General features: G+C 36.9%; 1 protein-coding gene across 1 annotated transcript in view; it reads right to left on the bottom strand.

The window, feature by feature from the left end:
• The window catches only part of DCAF6 (DDB1 and CUL4 associated factor 6), a 134,045-nt gene that overhangs the window by 26,544 nt on the left and 82,141 nt on the right, over positions 1 to 25,360 (bottom strand). Inside the window, 5 exon segments of the mRNA XM_030303239.2 lie at positions 2,485 to 2,526; positions 7,388 to 7,715; positions 7,936 to 8,022; positions 10,580 to 10,692; positions 15,127 to 15,244. Of these exon segments, the coding sequence (XP_030159099.1) occupies positions 2,485 to 2,526; positions 7,388 to 7,715; positions 7,936 to 8,022; positions 10,580 to 10,692; positions 15,127 to 15,244 (688 nt within the window).

The raw sequence follows: 25,360 nt of genomic DNA, 5'->3' as shown, positions 1-25,360 counted from the left end.
AATGGCCCATGCTGGGATTGGGAAAATGTTGGAAGCTTATGCTTGGATTTGTCCAGACTCTGATGTGTCTTTTCTCTTGTCATAATTACAAATGAACCTAAATTCTGTGAGCCTTTCTAGGAAGTCATCAAATATGTGGGAAGGTTGTGGGACCTCTGAAACAATACAGTTGATGTTTGAACAATGTGGGGCTTAGGGACACTGACCCCCACTCCCATGGAGGTAAAAATCTGCATAAAGCTTTTGACTCTCCAAAAACTTTACTAATAGCCTACAGTTGATCAGAAGCCTTACTGATAACAGAAATAATAGAGCAACATATATTTTATGTTGTATGTATTATATGTTGTATACCTAAACTAGAGAGAAGAAATGTTAAGGAAATCGTAAGGAATGTTAAGAGAATCAAAGTCAAAAATTTACACTGTTATTTATAAAAACATCTGCATATAAGTGGATCTGCACAGTTCAAAACTGTGTTGTTCAAGGGTTAACTGTAATTCATAGCTTTTCATTTATTTCAAGTTTAGGAAATCGGAGGAAGAAAACAACAAGCCAGATCATCTAAGGAAATATGAATAAAAACTTAGCTAGAATTTAGATAAAAAGGTGTCTTGTTTGCCCAACTCTTATTCACATATGCATGTATGTATTCTTATGCTGTCCTCAGACGTGCTTACTTCTTACACAGGGAAATATACACATACACATACACATACACGATAAAGTGTTATACAGACAGCATAACAGATGTATAAAGGGCACACGGAAGAAATGTTCAGTCCTGCTTGGGACTATGAAAGGTACGGGGCCAGGAAAAGTTTCAACAAGAAGCAACTTAAGATGAATATTGAGATGAGGTGGCCGACATGATGGTGTCAGTGACAGGAGGGCATTTCAGGTAGAAGGCACACAGTGAATAAAGCAACAGAGGCATGAAGTGTACCCAGAGACGCTCCCAGTAGGTCTGCTGTAGTCTGCACAAATTCTGGCCACGGCCATGACAGAGAGCGCCCTGCAGGCCAGGCAGAGGAGCTGGAGTTTTCTATATTGCAGGCAACGGAAAGCCACTGAAAGTGGACGTGATGAGGACAGAGGCTGGAAGCAGCTGGAGGGCCATATGAATAGAAGACGAGGTGACAGGTGATGAAGTAATAGCAGCTGAGCGAAGAGTAAGGGATGATTACCATTTATTATTAAAAGAAACAGATTAAATGTGGCACCTATCATTCAGAATCTCAGCAGATTAGGGTTAAGACCTATTCACAAAACACTACAGGACAGTCCTTCACGTAGACTGGCTGTATGAGCAGAGCAGATCATAACGTGTGATAATTTTGTTTTTCTAATTTTATTTTTCTGATCTTATCTTAAGCAGAACTTTACATTCCTTGAGCATCCCCAACTGCTAAAGGGGAAGCAGACTAAATGTGTGCTCGATGTCAGGAAAAAACTACCTTGTAATTAGAAATTTCCTCCATACAGGAAAGAAAGAACAGAGGTAAAGAAGCTGTCTAATCTCATTAGCTCTGAGGGAAGGGAAGAGGCACATTTTCTTTTTTACCGTTGTTTATTAGTTCTTAATACTCTCCACTTCAATTTGTTAGCTTCTCTGTAACTTGTTTAAAGCAACATGGTACTTTTTAATTGCAATCTTCACTGTAAAAGCAGAAACTGGCCTTGAGTACTTGAGATGAAAGGTAGAAACCAGAAAATCAAAAAGCCCTTAAACAAATTCCATTTTATGTTTCATATTACCCCTTTGTTTTGGAAACTAATGAATGGTAAATAACAGACATGTGTCCCTAGAATTAGATACAAAGTTGATTTTGTCAGTAAACCAGGTTTGGGCTAGAAGAATAATAGGATTGAAGCTCACTTTAAAATTGTATTTAAAAATGTACCCCACTGTCTTCAAATTACAGAAGTGTCTGAGACTTAGATAGCATCTTGATGTGCGACATTAAGTTAGTAAAGCTATTTATTAATGAAACGGCTTTCTTTAAAAGTCAGAATTTTAAACCTATACATAGAATTGGACTCAAGTCCTTGTTTTACTTCCTGATTTCAAGGGAAAGGAGTATATCTGAATAATAACAAAAAGTTGCTAAGGCTAATTGCTTTGCCAATCAAGTTTTTTAAAAAAAAGTAAGTTGCATCCTTTGACAAAATACCCAAAATGAGTAACCAATAACTTAGAGTACATCATTTTCAGATGATAGTTACTTTATCATGTGACACACTCGACGTGGGTATCAGTTACATCTGCACACAGGAAATTTCTCTTCATTCTATTCTCATGCAGTGCATGCAGCTAAATACAGTCTGTGAAAAGCAACCTGCTCACAAGGCTGAGCACTCAGAGTTCAGTAAGTTTGAAGAGGTATTAACTGTTAATAGGAAAGGTGGTTAGGTGTGGAAAAGGAGGACCTGGCAAATTCATCATAAAGAAAAAATAAATAATGAAGGAACAAACTGAATTACCTCATTATTCTATCACCTATTGTTGTTCCTCTGATATTAAATCTAGTGAAGGGAACACAGTAACTAAAGTCACTCACAAAGACTTCAAAGAACCAAATATTTAAAGCATTAATAAGGTCACCACTTCTACTGTTAATCACCTAGATCTAAGAAAACTTCTGTGTCTCCTCCTGATTTAAGGAATTATGTGAGATTATGTCCTTCAACTTAAAAGCATATGAGGAAATTAAGGAAACAGAGACACTCACTGAAGATAGATTGAAAGGAAGACTTGGCACTTAATCCCTTTTATCTTTAACTAGATTAGAACCTAACCCGTTGCAGAGTGTAGGGAACTGCAGGGACTCAAACCACCAATACCATCCACTGCTACACCTACATTATGCTCCCCAGGGCTATGCTGCTCTTTCAGAAAAAAATAATTAAGCCCTGAGCTGACTCATTTGTCCTAACCATAGACTCGATAACAAGCAAGCAAAGAATAACAGAGCTTTTCACTCTCTAGGAGTTCAGTTCTTTCTCTGTTACCTTTTTTCTCTCTGTAATTTTCTTTCACAAAGAATACACTTGAATCATTAGAAATACTGAGAGTGATTATAATGATGAGTAAAGAGATGGTGACAAATTTACAGGACACAAAGAATTCTGGCTTTAAAAATAAAGGCCATGTTCCCCAGGGTCCAGAATAGGTAAACGGAACCACATTTCTATGCATATGAAAAATACATTTTTAAAAAAGTGGTTAACAGGCCATACAAGGTTAATATTTTTAATAGTTACCAGAAAAATCTTTAGAGCATCTTAATTGAGTCTACAACGAAAAACGTCCAAGACTATGCAAGAACTTCTTCAGGAAGCTCACTCACACGCTTCCCAGAAAGCAAGAACCTCTCGGGTTTGGCAAAAAGAAAAGAGCTACCAGCCAGGCCATCATACCATTTATTGTAAGCTCCCTGGGGCACCGTGGAAAGTTTATGTGGAGGTCATATAAACAGAAAACCTGACCGTGATCCTTTCATTCCAAGGGCACGGGTTTCTATTTCTAAATACGGTGTATAATATCACTAAGGGATACGCATACTACTTTTATTATTTTTTTAATCCCAAGATTGGAAAGTATATGTTTGATTAATTATTCTTTCTTTAATTTAGTTTCCATTTAATGTGCTGTGCTCTGGCCCTAGACAAAGTTAAACGGGACCAAATATGTGGTGATTTATAGAGATTTCATCGTTTTAAACTTCGGATATCTGCCAGTAGAGACATTTTACCACAGACTATAGTTGTGCTTCTCTAAGACCGATCTGCCAAAGAGCAGGAATTAGAAACGATGGCTCTTTGGCAAATCTGGCCAGTCGCCTGTTTTTGTAACAGCCTATAGGCAAAAAACAGTTTTTACATTCGTAAATGGTTATATTTTAAATGGTTATATAAGTACCTACACAGTAGCCTCCACTGTATCTCTTGGCCAGCAAAGCTTAAATATTTACTATCTGGTTTTTTAGGGAAAAGCTTACTGAGCTCTGCCATAGAGAGTCCCAGTTGTATTTGTACCGACACTAGCTATGGTTAATGGGCAGAGCGTTCCATCTTAAAACATCTATGTTAGTGGTTAAGGCCTTTATTTTCTAAGACATTTCCTTCTCATGCTTGATCTCAGTCCAAAAGTGAAAAGCTGGATCATATTTATCTAACCAAATTAAAAATGCAAGTCTTTATAATGAAATAGTTACTTTACATTGCAAAGAACTGCTTTGATATTTTTAATAATGTGCATCAAAAATGGCTTACTTATAAACTTTTTAGCTTTCATTTTAAAAATTAAATTTGGGGCAAAAGAAATTATGAGATCCACTACGTCATTCTTTAATCACATTGAAGTACAGACCTAAGTATATACTTTTACCATTTTTAATTTTGGGGCCATTTCTTTACTCTAACCAAACTAACCCTGACTGGGCCTCTCAAGTGGCAGCAACGAGGGAACTCCGAGACGAGCGTTCCTTTAGTTGCGCATTTCATCAAAGTATGAAATGTATCCTTAGATTCTAAAAACCAAATAGTGTAATTTTTTACAAGAGAACTTTGAAATCTTTTGTCCCTTTGGAAACAGAAATTCTCAGAAATCATACGCCTACTTACAAGCTGGTAAACAGTTCTTTTCATGCTCTTAAGAAGTAAAGTATCTTAAACTTTCTCTCTTTAGCATAAACGTCAACATACCTATTCCTTCAATTTAGAAGATAAATGGGCAGTTGTCTTAAGGATGAAGAACCCTTAGCAAGGTGCAGCAATATTAAAAACATACTTTATATAGGCAGTTCAAGATTTAATCGAGATGGTGCCAAGAAGTTAGGAACTATCAAAATTATTTAGATAAAAATCAGAAGGAAGATTTTTCACCATTTACAATTTTTGGTAAATAGGAATAATGCAGATTTCAAAGAAAAACTGATGTAGTTGTTAAACAGTCACTATAATCGCTTTAGTAATAAAGGAAATGAACTACAGTGTTACATACATACAAAGATGTGTGTACTACCAAGGGCTTAGTATATACATCTTTGTATGTATGTAACACTGTATGTAGTTCATTTCCTTTATTAAAACTGTTTCCCTGCATTCTTATAAATGGCTTGTGGATTTGTCCTCTCTTCTTCAATAAGTTATTAAGTTTCTTAAAGAGTGAGAATTTGTTATCCTTCTGTTACTCTTCGGTAAGTTCACTATTATGTCCAACAGAATAAAATAAAATATATGGGACAAACTAAGGCTATATACCTGAGCTGAACATACAGAACATTAAATAATATATAATAATAATTTTTAAAAATCAGGGAAGCCAATGCAGACCCAGAGGAGGTTTCTGATCTGGATCTAGCCTGAGAGTATGCACTGGAGACCTCCATGGAGTAGGGTCAGCTCCAGGCCGCTGTCCCTCATTTCCTTGCTCCCTCCAAATCCTCCTTTCTCCCTGATGCTCAACTACTGTGTTTAAAAAAGAAAGAAGAAAACTTTTTGGGTCTAAAATATACAAATCATCTGCTTAGCACTTCAGTTTCCTCAGCTATAAAGTCGGCTTGGTGTAAAAGTGTTATAATTAGCTTGGATAGAAGATGATAAATAATCACGATATCTTATAAGTGTCTAACATCTATTAAAAATACATAATTTCTTATTTAAGCAAATAAACCTGGTAAGTGATTTGGTGCATTTTACTAGAAAGTACACTTAAATTTTATTTTCAATTATGACCTTAGCATCATTTTTAGCTACATAAGAAGTACAAAAAAAAAAAAAAAAAGACATATGTTCACTTATGTAAATAGAAAGCCATAAGTGCATAAGCTTAAAATAATTATACAGACTCTAATTCTCCACCCTGGGTTTCAGAAACCATCAATTTGATTTTCAAACTGTGCTATGCTTGCTAACCTTACCTGTATTCAAGTGGTATTGATCTCCCTCTTGGGTATGGAAAGAAATGGGACTAAGTTTTACTTGTCTAAAACAGAGACTAAGAATGCTGAAGACTAATGTGCGGCCGGTAAAGAGAAGATGGTTGGTTAATTGCTAAGTACAAATATTGGGAGAGATCACTTCCTTTACATTTAAAAACAATGCCATTGCCAAGTAAACATTCTGATTAAACGTAACTGAAGGAACTGTCCTTTCATAGTCACAAAAGGTGGTTTCACTGAACTGGAAGCAGTACTGTTCCGGATTTCTGCTTGGCCTCTGTCAGTCTTTATCCCTAAAGCCATTCTTAGTGTAATTGTTTTTCAAGTCTGAGTAGCCACATAGAACATCCTGGTTGCTTAATACAGTTATTGTTTATTTAGTGCTTTCAAAGTGGATGGATCCTCTGACTAAATAATTGATGGATTTTTAAAAATTCTGATAACAATTCTAGATAATCATAACCTAATTTTATAGATAAGGAAACTGAACCTTAAAAATATATTAGGTAGTTTGAATGAGGAAATATAGCCAAGTGGTAAAACCAAGATTCAAACCCAAGTCATAATGCTCTTGATCATTAATTACCATGAAAGAATGGCAATGCTATATAATCTTTTCACTGTATTTTTCACTTGTCAGAAATGTCAGAATATTTTACAAACAGTAGTATAGTGAGCATAGAAATATGTGAAATGGTTCTTCATACCTGTGTAAGCTAGGAATTTAAAGATAAAATTTTATTCTCTGGAAAAGGACAGAGCTTATAATGAGATATGATAGCATTATCTGTGGAAATAGTTTTTAAAAAGTATGGAATGCAATATACTTCAAGAGATTTTATCTACTAAAAAATATAATACACCTGTATTGATCACACAAAATAAAAAATGGCAAAAGTATATGAACACGTGAGCGATTCTTCGTTGTAGTTGTAATATTTGTTATCTGGTATAATTTTTCATTTTCTAAATTGGGTTACCTAGTAGACATCAGAGAACAACATAATGTTCTCAAAAAGAGAACTACTATCACACGACCTTAAGCCAGGGTCAGTAGAAAAGCAGAAAAACCAAATGTGAAAAAAACAAAATAAAACAAAACTGATAAAGGCCAGGATGTCTACAGCTAAACATAGCTCTGACTTCATAAATAACCTGTTGGTCGTTCTCCACATTCCTTTCTCTTGACCTGTAAATTGAGGAGCAAGCCTCAGGCCTGGACATACAGAGCAACAAGACTTTATTCCCCTCTTAAGTACACTTTGTTCAAAGAATGTAATACGCAAAATCATTTACAGTTTAAAAAATTCTGTGAGTTTGTATGCCTGAGATACCCTTAGGGGAAGCAACTGTAAAAAATGGAGAGACTCCTTTATGTGACTTCAAACAAAGCCTTGCGAATTGTACTTTTTAGAGTTCATTTTAATGAAAAATCTACCAACCTGTCACCAGGTCCTGCGCGATACCTCGCACCTGGGATCAGGACTGGGTCGTCATCACTATCATCTGTGTCCTGGAGAGCAGAGTCCCTGGCTAATGTTTCCTCATGAGCCAAAGGCCCGATGGCTTCTGTTTGTGACTGAGGCTCCGGATTAGCGGTATTTTGATCGGTAGCACCTTCAGTGCTAGTTTGATCTGAAGTTCCTGGTTCCTTGCCTTGTTCAGACAAAGTAGATTCTTCTGGAACCCCACAAGAGCTATCAAGATTGAGGTCATTTCTTTCTCCTGAGCAGGAATCCAATGGCTCAGATGTGAACTTATCTGATTGTGCTGTTAGAAAATAAAGTAGAAACAGCTGGTCATGTTGGCAACATTATTTAATCTAGCCTTAAAGCTGGCAGGCATTTCCTAATGAGGAATTTCCCAATAGGGAGAGAAAAATTCCATAATACACCTATTTGGAAATGGTCTCAGGAGAGAGTCACATAAATTACGCTTCTCATTTGCCCACATGAAGCAATTATCTAAAGAGAACGAGACAACTACTCACCTGTATCTACACGACTCTGAAGTGTGTTTTCTGCAGATGTACCTTCCTGACATGTTGTCGCATCCTCTGACGATTCTTCAAGAGCTTCTGGGAAATAAACCAAATTATCATTTTTTAAAATGTTTATTTATTTTGCGAGAGAGACAGAGCGCAAGCAGGGTAGACAGAAAGAGGAAGACACAGAATTCGAAGCAGGCTCCAGGCTCTGAACTGTCAGGACGGAGCCCGACACAGGGGTCGAACTCAGGAGCTGTGAGATCATGACCTGAGTCAAAGTCGGACACTCAACTGACTGAGCCACCCAGGCACCCCACCAAATTATCATTAAATCCAAAATTCATAATAAAATGAATACCAGCTGAATACTCTCGCTATCCTATATATAAGTAGCTCTTAATCCTTCTGGGATCATAGAATCTTCTGACACCCAGACATAACCTCCCCTCAGTACAATGCAAATGTCTATGTCCACACCAAACTCTACAAACACTATCAAAGATGGATGAGCAATCCTGCCCACTGCCTCCTCCCAAAGCCCAGGCAAAGACCTTAATAAACCCGCAGTGAAGAATTTCTGCTTGAGATAAGCCCTCACAACTGACATTACTTGATCTTGCCTTGTTTCTAAACTTCACAAAATCTAAACTTAAAACTGAGTATTTTTCTATCCCTTTACCATGCATTTAGTAGAATCTGAACTATCATGAACCCTACCATCAATTCTCTTTTGGCCACTGAAAATACTTATTTCTGGGATTTAACTCTAAGATCCATTAGGGATCAGTCTTTTTTGCTCCTAACCGCACATCTGCTTACTAGAGAGTTGTTTTACACATACTTAATTCTTGTAAACTCTGTTATATTGAGGCATCTATTCCTTTAATAAGAAGTGGAATTCATTTAGTCCTTCATTTACCAAGTATTTTTGGAAAATCTACTGTATGCCAGTCCTGGCCGTCATTCATTTCATGCCTTTTTTCTTTGATTAATGAGCTGATTTTCCTATGATGGCCCATCACCAGCTATATTTATTTTTTAATACTCTTGTTACTGTACCGGGCTAAATTTTTGAGCATTAGTTCCATCTGATTTTCACCAGCTTTATGAAATAGCATACAGTCAAAAATGGATGTATAAAAGAAACCAAATAAGCAGTTGCTAGGGGTTAAGGGGGAAGGAGGAGGGGGGATGGGGTGTGACTGCTTAATGGCTATGGGATTTCCTTTAGAGAGGATAAGAAAATGTTTTAGAACTAGACAGATGCAATAGTTGCACAAAATTGTGAATGGTCACTGGATTGTGTACTTAATTTTTTTTTTTTTTTAGATTTATTTATTTTTGAGAGACAGAGAGAGACAGAGCACAAGTGGGGGACGGGCAGAGAGAGAAGGAGACACAGAATCCGAAGCAGGCTCCAGGGTCTAAGCTGTCAGCACAGAGCCCAACGTGGGGCTCAAACTCACAAACCGCGAGATCATGACGTGAGCCAAAATCTGTCGCTTAACCGACTGAGCCACCCAGGCGCCCTTAATTTTTTTTTTTAATGTTTATTTATTTTTGAGAGTGTGAGACTGAGAGAGATAGCGAGAGAGAGGGAGCGCGAGAGACTGAGTGGGGGAGGGGCAGAGAGACAGGGAGACAAGAATCTGAAGCAGGCTTCCGGCTCTAAGATGTCAGCACAGAGCCCAATACGGGGCTTGAACACACAGACCATGTGATCATGACCTGAGCCAAAGTCGGATGCTTAACCGACTGAGCCACCCAGGCGTCACTAGAGCATGTACTTTAAAATGGTTAAATTTATGTTACGTGAATTTCACCTCATTAAAAAAAAAAGTGAGCAAAAATTATATGCTAACAAAAAAAAAAGAGGGAGAGAGAGAGAGAGAGAGAGAGAAAGAAAATCTCCTGTAATCAAGGCTCTGGACTAGACACTAAATTTCACATAATGGTCATGTAAAATATTCTAGGAAAGCATTCTGAAAAATTCACAAATGGCATTTCTTGTATGAAACAGTTTTCACGCATAACCCATTTAAATTTTATTCCTTTTTCCCCCTTCACAAGCCACCTATACTCTTTGAAAAAATCAAGGCAGATACTTTGGATTTCACTGCTAGGTATAAAAGTGGTCAAGATAATCCAAACTAACATTTACATCTCACATATTTTCAGTACAATGACCACCTGTCTTGGCCATTGTATCCACTGAGGGGAACTGTGCTTCACTGTGACTCCCTACCCTAAATGCTTAAGGCCTCAACCATTTGTATTTGCTATCTGTTTATCAACAGTAGTGGCTGGACTACTGAAGCAAAAGTAATTTATTAAAAACAAAAAACGGGCGCCTGGGTGGCTTAGTCACTTGAGTGTCCGACTCTTGATTTTGGCTCAGGTCACGATCCCACGGTTGTGGGATCAAGCCCCATGTCAGGTTCCACGCTGAGCTTAAGATTCTCTTTCTCCCTCCCTCCCTCTGCCCCTCTCCCCCACTCGAGCTCTCTACAAAATACTAACTAACTAACTAACTAACTAACCAACCAACCAACTAACCAAGAAATAAAACTGCCGCACTGAAAGAACATAAAAGCAGGTGGACATTCAACACTGGGGTTTTATAATGACAACAGAAACAACACCTTACTTGTCTCACTGTCTCCTGGTGGTAGCACAGAGCTCTGTGGGGTCAAGGATCCCTCCTGACCCTCAGATTTGCAGTGGCTCCCATTTCCTCTAGAACTTGAGGCAGTACTGCTCCTATTATCAAAACAAAACAAGCGGTTCCACCAGGAAGTTAATAAATATGAACTTTTAGGGTAATTTTTATATTTTACAACTAGAGAAACAAAAAATCCACACAACAAATAAAATATAGGACTTCTTATTTGAATACTACTTGTAAAACACCACTTTCAAAGATCAAGGTGATTATTCTAATCCTCCTTAACCTTAAAAAAGAGATTTAAAAATACAGAAGGACCACCTTTTCAAGGTTTTGATGCTTCTATTTATTTCTATACATTTGTATTGAATTTTAACTGAATTACATGGACTCTCTTCTTGTCCTCACCACAGATGGTTCACCACATCCAAATCCTTACTGATTTTACACACTTTGGTCTTTGAACCCCCCTATGCAGCTTGCTTCTACTTCTGGACTGTTGTTCACATATGGCAGGTGATTGAGCACCAGGGCTTGTAGAAAGTTCGGATAATGTTTTTTGTTAGTTTAATACCCACCTGACGATGACTAACAATTCTGTCGGCATTTTTGGCTAGGGCAGAATCCTAGATGGATTCAAATAAATAATTTTCAATGAATGTTCTGTGATAAATCACGGCATATGTGTAAGGTGGGGATTAGATGGGAAAGAAAATAGAGGAAAATGTAAAACAATCTAGGATTAAAATTAAATTCAGAGAAATGTAATAATTTCTTAGATTTAGAATAAATGTGAACAAGAAAAAAAAAAAAAAACCCTGAGAGTTACAAGTAACTTAAAAACTGTTAATAACAGACAAATAGCAATGACTCAACAGACAATGCAAATTGTCACAGACTTTTTGCCAAGATTTTATAAAACCCCCTTTAGGCTACTTGCAGAAGTCAATTTGATTTTTTTAAAAGGGCACCCATGTATAATATGCTATTTTTAAGGAGAATGCATATCTACATGGGTATATATGCAGAAAAAAATTTCAGAAAGGATACGTACCAATGTTAAGTGTCATCTCAGTAGGATTATTGCAAGTGATTTTTTTTCACACTTTTCTCTAGATTCTGACTTTTTTTTTTGCAATGAGCATGTTATTTCTTTTTAACCGGAAAGAAATATATAGCAATTTTGGTAAAGAGAAGCCAATGTGATATATAAATCTTTTTTTCCCCATTGAGAAAGCTATGATACAGGCATAAATAAAATGCTCAGTGTATTATAGTTATGAGAATTGAAACATTATGATACTGATGTAGGAAAACAGAGCCATTAGTGGAAAAGACAATGTAACCAAGTAAACATGTTTAGCATATGTTAATATGGCATTTTAAATCACAGAAAAAAGCATAAATTGCTCAATCAATGTAACAGGACAAAGGAAGAGTCATGTGGAAAAATCAAGCTATAGCTCTATGTCATACTTTATGGCAGAGTAAGTTGAAGAGGAATTAAGCACATATTTCTGATATGAAAATCACAGAAATGATAAGAGGAAAATAAGAAGAAACTTTCCCCCTAATCCTGGGAAGGACAGGCTTTTCTAAGCATGAGCTCACAGGCTGGAACCATAAAGCAAAACTGCCATAAGTAAACTGAAAGACAGACAACAAACTGGGAAAAATATTTGCAACAAATGAAAGACAAATGGTATCATCCTCACTCAATTCTATAATAAATAGGTAAATACTTTTATAAACAGTAAGAAAAAGATATGAACACTGTAGTAGGAAAACAGGCAAAGGCTAGGAAAGGCCAATTTACAAAGAAGGTAACTACAGACCCAGCACCCGGGCCTGTCGTGTGCTAGGCAACGTGCCAAGTACTGTCTGCTTTTTCTGCGTGATCTCGTTAAATCTTCCCAACAAACCTCTAAAGTAGGTTCTAGTAGATATGCCTGTTTTCAGATGAAAAAACTGAGATTCAGAGAAGTTCAACAGCTTGTCAAGTTTAAGGTCTAAGCTCTTAGTCAGTGTGCTCTATTGCCTTATCTGTCATCAAAGAAACTAAAATAAAGGCAAGACCCCATACTGGCATATGAAAAAGAGATGAAAAAGACTGCATACATTTTGAATTTTCTTTTTATAATTTTTTTCTTTTTTCTTTCATGATCAGGAAAAAAACTAATTACTTTCTGATAAAGAAATAAGAAACTAGTGAATGAGAGAATTTCATGGTCAGATTTTAGAGAAGAAAAAGTAGCATTCAAAAGAAGAGTGGGACTAAGGATCTTTGCTAAAAAAATGCTCAGATGAGATTCTTTATAAAAAATCAGCCTTTTCGGTACAGAAACATGAGACTAGAACAAGAAAGACATAAAGCATAACAATCTTGTATGATCTTCAATTACATATTAAGAAAAAGGGCCACAGACATCATGATTATAAAAAGTTGAGTTCCAACACTAAGGCTCATAAAGAAGTTAGAAATTCTACTGACTGCACCTTCAAATATGTATCTAGAATCCTGCTCTCATCCTGGTCCAAGACACAGGTGCCTCTCACCTTTCTTACTGTTAGTCTTTTAACTGGCCACCTGGCTTCCACCTAGGGCCTATTCTCTACTCGGCAATCAGAGACATCCTTTATCCTTTTAAATATGCTCCTCACTTACCTGGGCTGACCTTCTTTGCTACTACTTTCTCCTTTGGTCCTCCACTTCAGCTACAGTGGTTTTCTTAAAGACCCTTGAACATTCGTGGTCTGTTCCTGCGTCAGAGCCTTTGGACTGGCTTTCTCTCTGCCTACAATGCTCTTCCTCCAGATGTATGCATGGCTCACTCCTTCTTACCCTTTAAGTTTTTGTCCAAATGCCATCTACTCAATGATGCCTACCCTTACCCGAGGTCTCCCAAACATCCTTACCTGCTATATTTTCTTCCACAGCACTTAGTATTCTCTAACATACTATACAATTCATTTTATTTGCTCTATTTATTGTCTGTCTCCCTCATCTAGAATATAAGTTCCAATAGGGAGGGATTTTTTGTCATTTTTTTCCCCCTGATGTATTCCCAGTGTCTAGAATAGTCTCTGGAACACAGAAGGATTTCAGTAACATCTGAAAATACTACTTAGAGATTTTAGTGTAAATACATAGACACATAAACACAAATGGAAACCAGTGAACTGGAATAAATAAATAAATAAAATCACATATCAACATATAATTATATATTAATAAACAATATATAGCTATATGTTATGTATATATTATATGAGCATATAACATATAATAATAAACAGTGGAATATGTTAATATAATATTAATTATACAAAATAATTAATATATTGGTTATAAATGATTAGTATAATTACTATATATTAATCATATAATTATATTACTATGTAATTATATATTAAGAAAGATTATACTATTGATATGTTAAATCATATTAATATAGAAATGGTAATAAATTTAAATGCAAAATTTTGGATACTATCTCAAGCAAAAGGCATGAGACAGACTAAAAGAATGTAAGAAGCTCACATAACCTGTTTTTAAGACATAAGATTTAACTAGATTAATGAGCCATAAATATAACCAGAAATGTCACTAAAGAGAACCTGATAGCCATCAAATAGAGTTCAACCTTACTAGTAATCAATTAAATAAAAATGACAATTATTTTAAAATCAAATATACAAATTAAAAATAAATTGCTATTGAACACTGGCCTCAGGGCAGCAAAATGTGAACTTTCATATGCTGCTGGGAGAAATGTCATGACAGAAGAGTCCTTTGAAAATAATTTGGCAGTATCTTTTGACTTAGATAGAGTTGACTTCTAAAAATACATCTCAAATCACTCTTAAAGATAGGAAAAAGCTTGTAAACAAAGATATTCATTATAAAAAAAAAAAGGTAAATTCACTGCCTGATTAAAGAAAAACGGTTAGGTAAACTCTGGAATATTACACAGTTTTCAGATTTACGAAAACTAAGTAGAAATGTGGGAATATTTATTATGGAGTTAAGCCAAATAAATGCAGGAGAGAACAGAATATGTACAGTATGATTCAAATTAACTTTAAAACTCAACCCCCAAATCACACATGCATACATATATGTACATATGTGTGTGGACACACACACCTACGCAAAGGACCAAGACTGAAAAAAAAACTCCAAAATGTTAGGTTTACTTTTTTTGCACTAATGGTCTATTGGTGATTATTTATTTTTCTATCTTTTGCATTTTCTATCAGAAGAAATATTCCAGGACCAATACCATCAGCATCACCTGGGAAATTTTTAGAAATGCAAACTGTCCGATCCCACCTCAAACTTAACTGAGAGTGGGGCCCAGTAATCTGTGTTTTAACAACCTCTCGAAGCGATCTGAACCACCCACCCTAAGTTGGAGAACCAATGCATTACAACTAAACAAAACACAAAGATGACGAAGTGCTAAAAATAGTATCTAATACAATCCTACAAAATGGCTAAGAACAGCTTTACAAAAATATTAACTTACCATTCATCTGTAAAGTTCAGTTTTATTGTGCTTGTAGTTGTTCCTTCTGTGCTGTAGTGCAAACTTAAAACTGGTTCACCTGTCCCTGGTTTGGGGCTCAGCTTTTCATTATTGTTATCTGAAAATTGTGTTTAAAACATTTGAAAAAGTCTCTGAAACCAATAAAAAGATGACATTTCCTAAAATTTATAAAACTTAAATTAGGCTGTCCTTGTCATAGTTCTTTCTCACATCTGTTACGGTTCTCACTTAAAGTTCAAAAGCAAGTGTTATAGAAACACTATTTCAAAGTGGCACTGCATCAAATTCTACTTCTGTGTACATGACTCCCTTCAATTCAGATGGAAATCACACACATTTGAGAGTCATATTTAGTCATTAGGAAATCAAAGAATATTAACAAGCAATGAGATATGTTATAAACTGGTACTTTCATGTAATGGAATGCTCACGACTTCATTCTTTAGTTGCTAGAGCATCACGATAAACTAACGTTGGCTCCTTCAGAAGCACTGAGAAGCAAGATGCCAGGCCTCTGAAAGCAGCTGTTCAGTAAAAACTCTGCTGCAACTAAAGGCTATCAAATTTTTTCTGTTCTTTCAAATTCACAGATTTATAATCTAGCAAGGGATTATAGCCTGCACTCTATTGGGAGGGGAGGAAAAGAAAATTTAATATGCTTTTGATATTTCTAAAACTCTCTTTGCTATAAGATCATATGGTTTTGGTATATTTCCTCTTCCTCTCCTGACTAATCTCAGGAATCTGTTTTCTAAACTATGGAAATCGTAATTTCACCTTAAGAATCTACAGGGGATGTCCATGATACATTATCTATCTCAACATATTAATCTTTGTAAATGGCAAATAAAATCAAGAAATTCTACACAAATTGATATAGACCACCCCAAAGTTATCCTTCCCCACCTCCCCAAAAGAGTACATGGATAGTCAAACACCAAATTAAATAAAGCTTAAAAATTTTTTTCTTTTTATGATGATTAATAGCTTGAGGGAACATTAGCATGCATAGAAAATACAAACTGCTATATAATCAAACATGTAACATTTCTGCCAGTTGCTTGCAGAAAGAAAACTCTTCTGTGATATAACGGTTTTTCTTGCTATCAGTTTAAGAACTGATACATTACTAATAGTAAGCCTTCTGTCTTGGAAAATAACAAAAGCAGTAACAACTTCATAAAACCAATATTATTCAGGCCCTTTGGTTATTACGTTCATTTTATACTGCAGTGAAAGACTTCTATCTTTCTGTATTCCTCTTGAAGACGCTAGAGCGCTTGTTAAAAGAGAATCCGACAGAACCTCTGCTCTAACTTTTATCCTATGAAATGGCAATTAACAAGATTTCCAATGGAGAACTATAGTAGAAGGGAAAAGGATTCTCTCCTAGGGATGAGAATTCAAGCTGGTAATAAAACTCAGGGCTTTCGGTTCTTGGGTCTTCACTTCTAACTCCTGAGAAATCCTCTCCTGTAATACTAATTGCTATTTGAAAATAACAGTGTCAGTAAATTATAAGCTGGCTTCCCAAATGGTAAAAACACTTTGTTTCTGTACTACTGTTATGACTATGTCATTGCCATAGCCACTGGGAATAAATTAACAATCCAATACAACTTTCAAAGATTCAGTATTACATTCAGTGTTTTAAAGGAGGTATTTCATCAAATGGTATTCCAAGAAAATAACTGAATTAACAGATGTTTAGCTTGCATAAAATTATTAAGAATGGGACTTTTAAAACATCTGTCCTACCCTTGACCAACTTTGAGAAATTTGCTGGTAGTCATTTGTCCACACATAGTTTTCTCTTATTCTTAATTACTGAAATTAAATTTCCCTTATTCTTAGTTGCTGAAATTTTTGGCCACTGCTGCCCAAATCACCATCATAATCCTGATGAGGACGGACAGCTGCAAGATTGAATGATCCAGGAAACTAAGAGGCAGAGCTGGGCTGGTTCCTTATTATCTGTCACAACACTTTATAAAGTGCTTTGCTATTTATTTTCTTAAAAAAATTTTTTTGTAATTAATTTATTTTTTGAGAGACATAGAGAGACAGAGCACAAGTTGGGGAGGGGCAGAGAGAGAAGGAGACACAGAACCCAAAGCAGGCTCCAGGCTCTGAGCTGTCAGCCCAGAGCCCAATGCGGGGCTCCAACTCATGAACCGTGAGATCATGACCTGAGCCAAAGTCAGACGCTTAACCGACTGAGCCACCCAGGCACCCCTATTTATTTTTCTGTTAAAAGTAAAGAAGGGATAGAAAACAAAAGGGGTGAGAGAATTACAGGACTGAATTTCTTACATCCACCTCACTTATAGCAACATAAGTTGTAAGAACCCATTTATACGCTGTATCAAAAATTTCCTTTGTGTAAAATTAAACAGACAGCTATAGAGACTTGCACTCTGTAATTGCAGGAATACAACCTCTGTCCAGAGGTCAGAATGGTGTGGAAAATATCTTATTTAAATTGCAGCACCCCACCCCCGCAAAGCAAGACGCTTCCTAAGGTAATATTAATTAAACCGTCTTCCTTACGGTGTCTACCACCATAAGTTATTATTTAATCTCTCATGAATACAATCTACATATTGTAAGTCACGTAAGACACAGTGGTATTCATTTAATTTATAAAATGACTATCATTGACAGAATTTGTTCACTGAGATTGTTAATGAACCCCACCAGCCTGGGGTAAATTGGGTCACCGCTGTATAAACAGAATGCATTCTTCTGTTAGCTACACAAACTTCAGACCCCTCAGTCTAGTTAACTCCTTACAGACTGCATGTAAATAACGAGTGCTTCTGGCAGAAACACCACCCAATGCATAACTAAGGCATTAATAAGAGTATCTACCCACAGTTTAGGATTCATTTCCTGGCTTGTTCCAATCTATTCCTACTTTAATACTCCTCTTCTTGATCATCTACATCCTACCAGGTTGAATTTTCTCAGAAATGTAGATCCCTGGCTTACTAGCGAATTAATTCACAATTCTTTTCTGATACAATACGTATTTTAAGCTACAAATGTCTGAGAAAAATCCACTTTAAAAAACTAAAAAATTAAATGTCTTATTTTTACTCTATTTGAAAAAATATTTGTAACCATTTATATCGGCAAACACAATCTAAAAACTTTATTATTCAGGGCGTCAGATTCTTGATCTTGGCTCAGGTCATAATCTCACAGTTCATGAGTTCGAGCCCCACATCGGGCTCTGTGCTGAGAGTACAGAGCCTGCTTGGGGTTCTCATTCTCTCTCTCTCTGCCCCTTCTCTGCTTTCTCCTTCTCTCTCTCAAAAATAAACACTGAAATAAATATACATATACACACACACACACACACACACACACACACACACACATATATATGTATATATAATTAAAACTGTATTATTCTGGGGCGCCTGGGTGGCTCCGTCGGTTGAGCGTCTGACTTCGGCTCAGGTCACGATCTCACGGTCCGTGAGTTTGAGCCCCGCATCGGGCTCTGGGCTGATGGCTCAGAGCCTGGAGCCTGCTTCCATTCTGTGTCTCCCTCTCTCTCTGACCCTCCCCGTTCATGCTCTGTCTCTCTCTGTCTCAAAATAAATAAACGTTAAAAAAAAAAAATTAAAAAAAATAAAAAAATAAAATAAAACTGTATTATTCAAAACCTCACACAACAGACAGAAATATGTAACTAAGATATTTTTTGCTTAACAAGTAAAAGTTTTAATCTAAGAGCCCTTATGGTTAGAACTTCACCTAAACAAATGACTTTATATAAAAAGCACCATCACAATAACAACAAGAATTTCTTAAGCATTACTTATGTCCCAGGAGACAGGTGTGTCCTGTATTAAACCTCCACTTTACAGATGGTGAAACAGGTGATTCTGAGCTAGATTTTTTTCTCTCGCCATCTAGGCTTCCTTCTACATGGAGTTCCTACTGACTATGCTGTCTTGGAAGTAACTTGAATACAAATAGAAAATAAGATTGCTTAAATATTTTAGTTCAGAATACCAATTGTTCGTGGTAGTATTTCTCAGAAATGATGTGTAATCCCTTTCAGCAATATTAATGTAACCGATAACGGTTCTGGTAACCCAAATTGTCACTTTGGCCTCAGAGTACAGGAAAATTATGCTGTATCTTCTGGTTAGGGTGCTTAGAGACTGGACTATTTCTCCTTCTCCTAAAACATTATAGGAGAATAAAATTAATTAAACTGTGTGCTCTCAGCACAGGGCAGTGTAGTGGGGGAAAATCACTTTCAATTTGTTCAACACTGCTGAAGTTAGAGATGGCTATTTTATATGCTTACTTAAGAATAATTATTAAAAATGGTGACAGCAGCTTGCAGTGCTAAAAAGGCAAACTACCACCTGTTTTAAAAACACACGTTTCAAAAGCACAATAATAACCACATAAAAATCAAGACCACATACTGTAAAAGACTTCATTTTTGAGGTTACAAGTGAATAGTCAATAACGTGAAATTCTGGAGACCCAATTTAAAGATCCTCTCCAGACATGTTATAAGAGCCCTTTCAGGTTAGTTTATAGTGACTCAGAAAAAAACTTTAGAATGGTCTGGAATATAATTTGAAAGCAACTTCTCTGAATTTTATTTAATTAGATACTTCCAAGCCTTTCAGATATGAACCACAAACAATTTTGTTTTGGTAACACACATGTACTCAAACCATTTCATCTGTGCATGGACATTATGAAATTATATTCCTCTGTGGTTCTAAAAACACAGGCTCAGAGTCATGCCAAAAATTAAGTGTGCTGACAGTAGCACAAAATAGGCTATCTTGGTAACTAGGTTTATAGATCATCTAAATATTGATACAGATGTTTGAACTTTCAGCTAGGATATCCCTGGAGACCTATCCTATATGTAAATTTAAAGAGTAATCAAAATTAAGATAATTAATGAGGATATGGCCACAAAAATTTGTTTAGAATCATTATGCCCAACATTTCTCTGCTCCTGCGTCACTCTCGTAACTGTACGATCATACATTAATCCCCAGAGTAGCTTAGGTAAGCGGTGGATAATACAGAAATAGTATATTCTTTATGAAAAGTATTTTCTATTATGCAATGAACTAAAAAAAATTTTTTTTTTGATGTTTACTTGTTTTTTGAGAGAGAGAGAAACAGAGCGTGAGCAGGCGAGGGGGAGAGAGAGAAGGAGACACAGAACTAGAAGCAGGCTCCAGGCTCCGCGATGACAGCACAGAGCCCGATACGGGGCTCAAACTCATGAACTGTGAGATCATGACCTGAGTTGAACTTGGACTCTCAACTCACTGAGCCACCCAGGGGCCCCTGCAATGAACTTCTTGCCACTTCTCATTCCATTAAGTCAAATGTTAAAAAAATTAAAAAGATAAATAAATCTAAAAGGAAGCAAAACATATGGTGAAATTCTCTGAAAAAATGTAGGCACATCAATAAGGTTCAACTACCTTCTCAAATTTTGCTCCCAACTACTTGACTTGCACAGAAGAGAAGGCAAATTTCTCAAATATAATTTTTAGAACAATTTGAAACACTTCCATTTTATAGCTCAGGAATCCGTAATTTTTCTGCAGACCTCAGACTGCTGGATATTCCAGTTCTTCCAATCATTTGCATAAGAAGGCATATTCTGATTCAAAGTGGAGAAACTGCTTTTAGGAGTAGATTCTTCACAGAAAAACACCTATCTACCATACAGATGACTGTGGGGCAAGGCATTTTATTCTAAAAATAAGTGTTCTCACTAGTGCGATCTGACATTACATACATAAATGATGTTCTGGAAGCCAAACCAAAGAAAGCACAACTTTAAAACTGGTATTTCTTAGGAAATCTCTTCTGTAAAATCTTTTGGAAATAATATTCTAGTCAAATATCTCCCTGACAATCAAAACTCAACCTCTATATCAATTATACTAATTTTAATCCAAGAACTTTTTTCATGACATAACACAGAAATGTAAATTGAATCTAAACATGAGTTTGGATACATGTAGGTTCCACACTGTGCCTGGTTTCATATTCCCAGTGACGTTTACAATTTCTGGGCTGAAATGCAGCAGCTACCTAGGCTCTCTTTCCCCTGCTGCAGACCCGTGAGCCTTATAGCTTTCTGTTCATAAGAGTCCCTATTCCTATTTCACATTCAGTCTTGAGGAGAACACACAGGAAGGAAACAGGTAAAGATGCCCACGCCATGTGGCACAAGAACCCTCCCCAAATCCTTACTCAGTATCTCTCTTTTCTGTTTCCCCGGGAATATTCTCTCTTAAAAATCCAAACCCTCCTGTCACACAAAACAGATCAATATGTGACTTCCAGATGAAATGAACAAACGAGGCAGACAGCTCAGAAGAACACTCTCTTTAACCATTTTCCCCTCCAGCTACTGTCTTCCTTGCTTATTGTCTTGAAATGCTTTTCTTGGGGCACCTTGGTGGCTCAGTCAGTTAAGTGTCCAACTCTTGATTTCGGCTCAGGTCATGATCTCAAAGGTTTGTGAGTTCGGAGCCCCGCATTGGCAGGCTCTGTGCAGAGCCTGCTTGGGATTCTTTCTTTCTCTGCCCCTCCCTGGTCTCTCTCTTTCTCAAAATAAACAAACAAAGAACAAACAAACATTACAAAAATGTTTTGAAATGCTTTTCTTATTTCTCATCTCCATTTCTTCATCCCCTGGTCTACCGTGGCCTCTGTCTCTACCAGCCTGTGAAACTGCTCTAATTTGATCAATCTCCTCCACACTGATTAATTTAGTGGAGTATTTCTGGAAACCATTTACTTGACCTATCAGACACAGCTCTCCTGTATCTGAGAATTTCTCTTCTCTCAATCTCATGACACTGTACTGGTGGTCTCCTCTACCTCTGACCTCTCTGGTTCCTTCTTCGTCTCTTGTATCTCCTCTAGCAAAATCTTTAATTCTGGAATTTTTCTGATTTTTTTCTGAGATGTTTTAGATACTGTATTTTCTCCCCTCACGTTTATATTCATCTTTGTCAATTCATCTACTTCTATGGCTTCAATTATTATCTATATGCAGGAAATTCCCCATTTATTTCTCTAGCTCTGACATCTTTTCCTCCTTTTTTTAAAAAAAGGGTTTTCTTTTTTTTTTTTTTTAAAGTAGGTTTCAGGCCCAATGTGGGCTTCAACTCACGACCCCGAGACCAAGAGTCACATGCTCTACTCACTGAGCCAGCCAGGCGACCCTCTAACACCTTTTCTAAGCCCCATATCCATGCAATCAACTGCCCAACAGCCTTTTCCAACAGACGTGGGTCTCTCACACGGAAAACTCAAAATCGACATATTCAAAAGCAAGTCTGTGATCCCCACCTCCTTCTACGCATCCCCTCCCATACCTTATTCCTTTTCCAGGGTTGCCTATTTAAGAATGTGTCTACCCACTTAACTGTGCTCAATCGAAACTTGGGAGTTAGCCTTACAGCAGCCAGAAATGTCATCTGTTAATCTCCATCAGTAACTCCCCCAAACAACCACAAATATGTGAAGACACATACTCTCATCCTGGTCCCTCCAACCAGCTTGCCATTACTAAACCACCCCCACAGAGAAATTCTAAAGTGGTTACTGCAGCTTATACTCTGGACTCCTCCTCAATCTCCTGCCTCATTCAACTATTATCAAATCCTGTTTATTCTATAGCCTAAATATTTCTTCAATCTCTTCATTCTCTCCCCAGACTTCTATCATCAATCGGGTCAAAATGTTAGTACCAGGAGAACTTCCTAAGTGATTCTGTCTCTAGTCAAATCTCCATACTCTATTCTGGACAAACCAGATGGATCAGTCCATACTCTCTATTTTAAATCCTTCCTTAGCTTCCTGCTGTTCTTAAAATAAAATCCCAAACCTTAAACTTCCCAAAGGTCCTTCTCAATCTGGGCCCCACCCATCTCTTGAAGCCAAGGAACACTGCAGCCACAGTGGGACGCTCATGTCATGCTAACGTGACTATCTCGGAGCCTCTGCATATGCTGTTCCAGCTTGCGTGTACTCACTCCCCTTCACCTAATTTACTCATACTCCTCTTTCAGACCTCAGCTTAAGTATCTCGTCCTCACGGACGCCGTATTTAGCCCCCTACCAGAAGACATGAAGACTCACTCTTACGTGTTCCCCAATGAACCCTGTTATTTCCTCTCTTATAACACCACACTTAAGAGTTATCTTTTCATCATCTGTCTTTACTGTTAGATGAGGCAAAGCAGAGTAGTTGTGATCACAGATGGCAGAGTCAGGCTTAGTTCTGGATCACATTTATAACACTAAGACACACTTACAGTGGGTAACCTCAGACAAGTTTCTTAATCTCCCTGTGCCTCAGTTTCCTCATCTGGAAAATGAGCGTAACAGTACCTATGGTATAAGGTCGTGGTATGGATTAAGTAAATGAACAAATAAAAATTGCTCAAAGTAATGTCCGCCACAAAGAATATGCAATGTAAGTGTGTCTGCTATTGTTATTATTACAGTTAACCAACTCTATTATGATTATTAACACTGTTATTGCTAATCAACACTATGTTCCCAGCACAGGGAGCATGCATCCTAGTGTGAGCCCAGTACTTGCCCCAAGTAACCAGATAATTAAATATGAGTGAATTAATGACACAGACATACAAATATGGCTCCATCACTTATTTCACCTTGTCCTTCTATATTTCTTGGGAGTCTGGTTTCTTCATCAGTAAATAAGAATAACATTAGTACTTGTTGTATAAGAACACATGAGATAGTGCATGTAAAATTCTTAACACAATGCCAGTCACACACTAAAAACTCAATAATGTCAGTTATTTTTATCATACACAGTTCTGAGTTAGAAAACAATTTAAATGGATATACAGACAGATACTGATTTGGTTAGCAGGAGAGGAGAACGAGTGAGCATACAAATATGCTCAAAATGAAATAGGTTTAACTTTCAAAAGAACAAATGTGTATCACTAACACGAAGAATCTAGACTTAATAGTTGGGAAAGGGAGACTAACTGCTCCCTTCTAAGCAACGAAGTGATAATTAATTTTTTGGAATATAAAAGATCTAGAAGGAACTCTAAGTTCACTAACATTTTTTTTTTTTTTTAGAATTAAGATACAGTATTTACAAATATACTCCAGTATGATGAATACTGAATTTGTACTTTCCATTACTGCAGCAGGCTTCAACAGTTAGATATTTATTTAACAAAAATTAGAATTGTCAAAGTACATTAATGGAGATCTAAAATACTACTTGAAGTAATACTGTCATGAAATTACTAAAATGAAATTGTAATTGGGTGACAGTGTATGACCTTAAGGGAAGGCAAGACAGGTCCCATTTCCCATTTCCCATCTACCCTAGTGGAGTCAGTCAGAGCTGTTTCACTGGGTCCTGGTAACCCACAAGTCTCATCCTCTAAGTGAACGTCTTATGGACATCGAAAGAAGTCTGCTTTTGTGCATATACACAGTGGAGAGTTAAAATTTGTATTTCTAAAGCTACAAATTGGTGTCTGGCAGGTGCACAATCGCCCACGGGCCTAAGTTTCAAACGCAACAGCATTATCAACTTCCGGATGATTGTCACTGTAATGGATATACAGCAACTTGCCTTAGTCACGGCCACACTTTAAAACCCAGGCAGAACAATTTTCTCATGCTCCGTCAAAAATTAAAAGTTAAGGTCATAGGTTTTCTTCCATTGTTTTAAAAGGGGGATATCACTGGCCTAAATATTTTTAACAGAAATAATGTGTTACTTTTAATAATGTAAGTAGGCACGGAGAAATATATGCCAGAAGAGGATTATTTTCCTTATAACACAGTAGGCATTACATAATTAAAGATATAAATGAAAAGAAACACCAGAACTACTCATTAAAACGCTGTTCAGGGGCGCCTGGGTGGCGCAGTCGGTTAAACGTCCGACTTCAGCCAGGTCACGATCTCGCGCTCCGTGAGTTCGAGCCCCGCGTCAGGCTCTGGGCTGATGGCTGGGAGCCTGGAGCCTGCTTCCGATTCTGTGTCTCCCTCTCTCTTTGCCCCTCCCCGTTCATGCTCTGTCTCTCTCTGTCCCAGAAGTGAAATAAACGTTGAAAAAAAAAAATTTATAAACGCTGTTCAACTAAACACAATGCACAGGTACCATGTGCTTACTCAAAAGGAGTTT

Source organism: Lynx canadensis, chromosome F1, assembly GCF_007474595.2.
Source record: "Lynx canadensis isolate LIC74 chromosome F1, mLynCan4.pri.v2, whole genome shotgun sequence".
NCBI lineage: Eukaryota > Metazoa > Chordata > Mammalia > Carnivora > Felidae > Lynx > Lynx canadensis.
Note: the sequence above shows the minus strand (reverse complement) of the source record. Positions and strands in the feature narration are given on the sequence as shown.